Source organism: Macadamia integrifolia, chromosome 14 (assembly GCF_013358625.1).
Source record: "Macadamia integrifolia cultivar HAES 741 chromosome 14, SCU_Mint_v3, whole genome shotgun sequence".
Taxonomy (NCBI): Eukaryota; Viridiplantae; Streptophyta; class Magnoliopsida; order Proteales; family Proteaceae; genus Macadamia; species Macadamia integrifolia.
The window spans coordinates 1,442,627-1,448,626 of NC_056570.1; the positions used below are offsets into that span (position 1 = coordinate 1,442,627).

General features: G+C 38.4%; 2 protein-coding genes across 3 annotated transcripts; one reads left to right on the forward strand and one right to left on the reverse strand.

The window, feature by feature from the left end:
• Positions 1 to 1,542: 1,542 nt before the first annotated feature.
• On the forward strand, positions 1,543 to 2,957 carry LOC122061389 (protein RKD4-like). 2 transcript variants are annotated; one of them, XM_042624637.1, is made up of 3 exons: positions 1,543 to 1,734; positions 1,911 to 2,505; positions 2,578 to 2,957. In XM_042624637.1, exons 1-3 carry the CDS (start codon positions 1,649 to 1,651, stop codon positions 2,740 to 2,742), a joined length of 846 nt encoding a protein of 281 aa, XP_042480571.1. In that variant the 5' UTR covers positions 1,543 to 1,648; the 3' UTR covers positions 2,743 to 2,957. The 2 variants fall into 2 exon arrangements, with proteins under 2 accessions (XP_042480571.1, XP_042480570.1); XM_042624636.1 differs by having other exon boundaries at positions 1,911 to 2,957.
• A 38-nt stretch (positions 2,958 to 2,995) lies between these two features.
• On the reverse strand, positions 2,996 to 5,063 carry LOC122061390 (uncharacterized protein At4g00950-like). Its single transcript, XM_042624638.1, has 2 exons — positions 4,161 to 5,063; positions 2,996 to 3,319 (listed from the first exon to the last, which is right to left on the reverse strand). Exons 1-2 carry the CDS (start codon positions 4,818 to 4,820, stop codon positions 3,242 to 3,244), a joined length of 738 nt encoding a protein of 245 aa, XP_042480572.1. The 5' UTR covers positions 4,821 to 5,063; the 3' UTR covers positions 2,996 to 3,241.
• Positions 5,064 to 6,000: the final 937 nt, after the last annotated feature.

The window sequence follows — 6,000 nt, forward strand, 5'->3', positions numbered from 1 at the left end:
TCTACGGTTCTACGGTTCGTTTTTCCATTTTTTTTTTAAAAGAACTGGGTAAGAAACATGATAAGTACCATGTTTTAAGATGGGATTTTGACACAAAAATGAAAATTTTGATTTTGACATGAAATAGTGTTTCTGGAGCAAAATGACTGCTAAACGCAGCTTAAAACACTGAATGCGATTGGGAATTGGGCTGGAAATGGTAAATGGTAAATGCCCGCCTCCTTCCACTAAAATTAAGCATAATCATGAATGGATTTGGGAATTGATAATTTGGGGATCAGCTCATTTATTTAGATTGGCTTTAAAGTCATTAAACTCTATTAGTTACTTTGTCCACCTCGCTTAGCCTTCTGTAACTGAAAAACCCACTCCCAAAAAAGGAAGAAAAAGGCATTAACTCTTCTGATAACATAGAGAGAGCAAAAGAAGTCATGAAAAATCTCAATTAGTGGTGATGAATAATAGACAACAGGACGGTGTTAAACGGGCCGGTTCAGGGTAATTGGGGCAGTTTTTTTATTGGTTCCAATTCTAAGGTGGTTGGGTTGGGTCAGCTTTCTTAAAATCATTAGCCCAACCCTAGGTCCCCAAAATTCAATCCAGACCCAACTCAATCCTATTGGATTCATGCCTAGGCCCAACTTTGTCGAGTTCATGCCAATCCAACCTGCCTCTAATTGACCATAATTGGGTAGGGTTAGACGAGGTTCACCTTAATTAACCTTGATTTTTCTAAGGTCGGGCTAACCTTAATTGACTTTGTGTGATAACCCTAAATTATATTATATAAACCATAGTTAAAATCAATGTCGAATTGGATCAGGCTGGGTTGGGCCTAGCATCAACCTAGGGTCAGTGTTTTTCAACCCTAACCTGCCCTCAGAGTAAAAATCTTAGCCCAGACCCTATTCGAGCTTAGAGCGGGCCAAGGCAGGTTTGCGACCGTCAAGGCTAAACTTACACTCCTACTCAAAATCAACTACCAAAACCATCTTATTTAATAATGAAACCGGTCAGTTCCTGGCTTTAGTAAGATTTTTCTTCTCCACCTTGGAGTTTTGGAGGGTGATACGACCGCACTCTTACCCCCACTTCGAAGAGAGGATGTTTCCCGATTTGAACCCACAATCACTTGTTGCAATGGGGTAACCGAGATCCGCCCTCTTGATACCGATATGATACCCCAATTTTTCATAAAAATAAGGTTTTTTTTTTACTACTTTACCCCTGATACCAATACGATACCTGATCCCAGATCGGCCAGGTATTGGGATCAGTCTCAGCCGATACCGATACAATAAGGCCAATACAGCCGATCCGATACCATTACCTAAAACCATGCCTTTGATAGAAGAAACTGGGTTTATTGCAACCCAATTCCATTGTCCAGAATCCAGATATTCTTTCACATTGCAGACCCTGAGGTGAAAGAACGGAAGACTAGAAAGCATTTAACACACAGAAGAAGATTCATTGCATTACACACTCCTTGGTTTGATCACTGAATATTCATTCACTCATTTATAACTGTATCATCAAATTCCACAAAACTGTAACTCCTTTGCACGAATTCCAATCCTCCTCTCATTCGCTCTCCATCCAAATTTAAACCCTCTTTCTCTTCGAGATTTCAGAATAGCCCAAAAAAATGGATTCTAACATCTTAACAGATTTTGAATCTGAGGAGCTCTTCTTGGAATGGCTCTGCAAGTCTGAACCTTTTGAGCTTCACTGGTTAGTTTTGCTTGATTTCTATCATAATTGATCTTATTACTTACAAATTGTAGTAATCTTCTTTTTGAAAGTCCGAGCCTTGTGAGCTTCACTGGTTAGTTTTGCTTGATTTCTATCATAATTGATCTTATTACTTACAAATTGTAGTAATCTTCTCTTTGAACCTGTTCTTGCAGTGGGAAAGAAATTACCCAGACGATGGGAGATACATTCGATTGTTTCCCTCCTCAGAACAGTATCTCTGGAGTACATTACGACCCTTCTGTTAATTCATCAATGGAGAAAGATTTGATTTCACAGCTCCCGCCACCCCCAAATTTGAATTTGGAATTTCAAGATTTTGATGATTTTGACTGGGTCGAACAATATTTTTCTGCAAATTATGACTCCAGTGGCATAATCAATCTGCCACCACTACAAGAAGCAAAACCAACTTTGATTCAGCAAGAATTCAATGACTACTGTAATGGGAACAACTTCACTGGAGATAGCTGGAGTGAGAATTTGAGCAAAACAGAAGTGGAAAGCGTGGGTTCTTCTGGTACAAGAACGTCTGATGAAGATGCGAAGAGGAAAGGTAGCAGAAGATCCAAATCCGTTGAGATAGAATTAGAAGAAATTAAGAAACATTTTAATGTTCCCATAACTAAGGCAGCAAGAGAGATGAAGGTGGGTTTGACAGTGTTGAAGAAAAGATGCAGGGACCTCAATATCAAGAGATGGCCCCATAGGAAGATGAAGAGCTTGTCATCTCTCATTGAAAATGTCAAGGTATATAATGAACTTAACGATTCTGGTAAAATTGTTTTGCCCCATTTATTGAAAATTAAATTGCACTTGCAGGAATTGGGTTTGACGAGGGAATTAGAGATGTTGGAAGAACACAGAAGGCTAATGGAGAAACTTCCAGAGGTGGAATTGACAGAGGATACAAAGAAGCTAAGGCAGGCTTGCTTCAAAGCCAAATACAAGAATCGAAGGTCCTCCTTGGATGCTGTTCTTGCTTGACAAACCAGATTAATTGACATAGTAACAACAATTCAATCTCTCTCTCTCTCTCTCTCTATATATCTCTATAATCTGTATATCAAGCATAACAAAATGAAAACCTTGCAGATACCCACTTCTTAGTTTCTGTGTGTCCATTTCTCAGTTTCTGTGTGTGTCTTATCAAGAAATGGCTTTACCAAATCAATATCCAATGCATGCAAGTCAAAAAGAAGCTTGAAAGGACACTCATGGGCAAAGAAGTTCTCTGGGATGGAAAAAGATCATTAACCAGTCACTAGTCATTTCGTTTAGCTATAAATTACTAATAAAAATCACAAATGGAACACAATGATGATGGGTTGACGGCCATTAATGGATAGTTACTGTGGTTTGTATTAGTTGTGGTTCTATGGGAATTCATATTTACAGAAGGTAGATTGAAAATTCAACCAGTGGGGTTGAGGAAGAAGATGATTGTAGCCTTAATTTGCTTTTCACTACTGCTTTTGTCGGTCAATCAAACTATGAGCCCATCTTTCTTGGTAGTCTTATTCCTCCATGGGACCACCTGCTTAAGCCCTTCATAAATGCTTTCCTGGAAAAAAAAGTAACAGATAAGATGAAGACTTCACAAAGTCACCAACCATATTTCTTCACATTCATGCACTGTTCTAAGAAGATATAAAAGAAAGAAGACAAATTGGTACAAAGAAATATCTGATCTTTGTCTTTTGTCCTTTATTTTAAATGAAAAAGTTTGGAAAGAGTCCGTTATTTTGAATGAAAAGTTTGGAAAGGATGGGCTGCAGAGGAGGACAAACACTAAAAAAAATTTATTTTAAATGAAAAGTTTGGCAAGGATGGGTTGCAGAGGAGGCCAACACTACAAAAAAAAAAATGTCAAGAACAGAGACGTGGACTCCGGAAATTTAGCAATTTCATCTGTTGGGGCAATCTTATCTCTTTAATTTAAGATTTAATACTAATTAATAATATGATAAAACCCACTTAAAGAAATTTTTTCGTTAATGACATTTGCCCTGTTAAGCCAAAAAGAAAGAAATTGAAAAAAACCAGGAAAGAAAAATCTGAATGAAATTAACATTCAGATATTCATTCTCCAGCAAACAACATCTGCAGATGATCTCTGGAAAATTTCAGAGAGAAAGAGTTAACAAGATTATAGGATAGGACTAAGACTCATCAAGTAATCACGAATTAAGGAAAGGGGAAGAGCAGGTGATAAGCTAGAGAGAGAGAGTTTTCTGCAGTTTCAAAAGAAGGTTAGATTGGAAGCAGAAACCAAAGTTACCCATTCTTAGATTCTCAGTCCAAGGTGGACTTCAAGATCCATTAATGGCTGAAAAATCCAAAATCGTTGTTTTCAAGGAGGAAAAGGAAGGAAACTTGTAATGATGAGTTGTGGGGGAACTGACCCATAAGTGAGATGATCTGGTTCGAGGAATGCTAAGGAAGCTGCTCCCAGTACTCATGAACCTGCTAATCTTCACCTTCGAATTTGTATTTCTTCCGACACCAACCTCACCAACTTCTTGGTTCCTCTTGGAGGAGGAGAAAGAGGGTTTCTTCCCTGAAGAACCAAAGTACCTTCTTCCGCTGGAGCTTATGACATCTCTTTTCTTACTATGAAGCAAAGACCCAACTTGGAGAACCCCATCACTATCATCAGGGCTTCCTGTTCCTCTGCGAAAATATCTTAATAATGGAGGAGGGTCTCTGCCAAAGGAGGAAGAAGTGAAAGATGAGGAGCGACCAACGTAAGGCCCATCAAGAACAGTTGTAGGGGAGGGGGTATTGTTGTTGAAAGACTCCATTAACTGAAGGCGTGGAGGGAGCTCCAAGCATCTGGCAATGGCAGAGGAAGAGGATGAGTTGGAAGTAAGAAGGGGCTTTCCTGGTGCTTCTTCCCAGAGGAAAGGAACTGAAGCAGGGGATTTGAATGGTGGGGTTAACATCCCTGGAGGATCTTGGGATTGCTGTGGGATTGGAAGTGAGAAAAGGGAAAGCTTTTGTGGTGATTTGGACCTCCTTCTTCCTCTTCTTGCTTCCTCCCCTGTCTTTGTTTCTGATCCCATGACTAACTAACTCTGTTGTTCTCTTGTGATTTCTGTGGATTACAGAGAAGATTACTAAATGGGTTTTTCTTGGTTGCTACTTGTAAGGGGGGGAGGGGAAGGTGGAGGGTGTGGGTGTCTTTTATTGTGAAGGAAGTAGGACAGAGTTAAAGATGGGATGGGATTGGATGGGAAGGGAGTGGAGTTGGAAGGAGTTGATGGAGACGTGACTGGACACAGGGCCTTATCCTTCGGGCTTCAACAGTTACAACTTACAACTCTAAAGCTTCTTCAAGGATCAACTGTTCAGAGAGAAGCTGGTCTAAGTTAAAAGTTGAAAACAGTTAGTACATTGAGCATGAGGGGGTGCCAATGGTTCATTTTAGTTTTTGGTTTGGTTTTGGTTCAAAATCAATATCCTGCGTTTGGTAGTTATTCTGTTCTAAAACGACTTGGTTCAAAATTAGAATTTTTCATTTCTATGTCGAAATTCCTTTTAGAACGAAACTCAAATGTTAAAACATGGTTATCATGTTCCAATATTTCTCGTTTCTGGCCTTTTTTTTTACCTGGTTCATTTTGAAAACAACGAATTGTGAACACTATACAGAAGAATATGTTTTCTTTTTCTTGTAAAAAAAAAAAACGCCAAAAACATTTTTTCCAATGACTACCAAACGCAACCATGTAAAAATTGAAATCAAATAAAGCGAACCTAATTGGCTCGGTTTATTTGGATTTTTTTTTTTTTTCATTTGGTTTGTACACTGTTTCCTAATTCGATTGAAATTCAGTTTACATGAAAATAACTTGCTCACAAAGATATAGTTCCACAATGTAAAATCAGGTATCTTTCAAACTTTTTTTGCATAACTGCACAAAGAAACCTGTAGCAGAAATTTATTCACAACTCAACAAAAACACATGCTCGTAGGGTTTAGTATGATTTAGGTTGGATTTGATTTGTATGAATTACACTTTATTATGTTTGGTTCCATCAAACTGATTTTATCTAAAACAGAAATTGAACCGGATGAAATTTTAATTCTTCAAACACAAAAGCGAATTGAATTTTGTCCGTTCGATTAGTTTAAAATGGCTGATTTTCCTTTCGGTTTTTGGTTCCAGTTCTAATTTTGACACACTGGTGTACAATGGCTTGATATGGTTTTGAGCTAAAGGTGTCAAATGGTCAACTTAG

What these genes read in the sequence shown, in the direction of transcription:
- LOC122061389 (XM_042624636.1), top strand. Translation starts at nt 1,649, where the DNA reads ATGGATTCTAACATCTTAACAGATTTTGAATCTGAGGAGCTCTTCTTG. An exon ending in GAACCTTTTGAGCTTCACTG is followed by an intron (nt 1,735 to 1,910) that starts GTTAGTTTTGCT and finishes CTGTTCTTGCAG; the next exon opens with TGGGAAAGAAATTACCCAGA.
- LOC122061390 (XM_042624638.1), bottom strand. Translation starts at nt 4,820, where the DNA reads ATGGGATCAGAAACAAAGACAGGGGAGGAAGCAAGAAGAGGAAGAAGG. An exon ending in CCAGATCATCTCACTTATGG is followed by an intron (nt 3,320 to 4,160) that starts GTCAGTTCCCCC and finishes TTTTTTTTCCAG; the next exon opens with GAAAGCATTTATGAAGGGCT.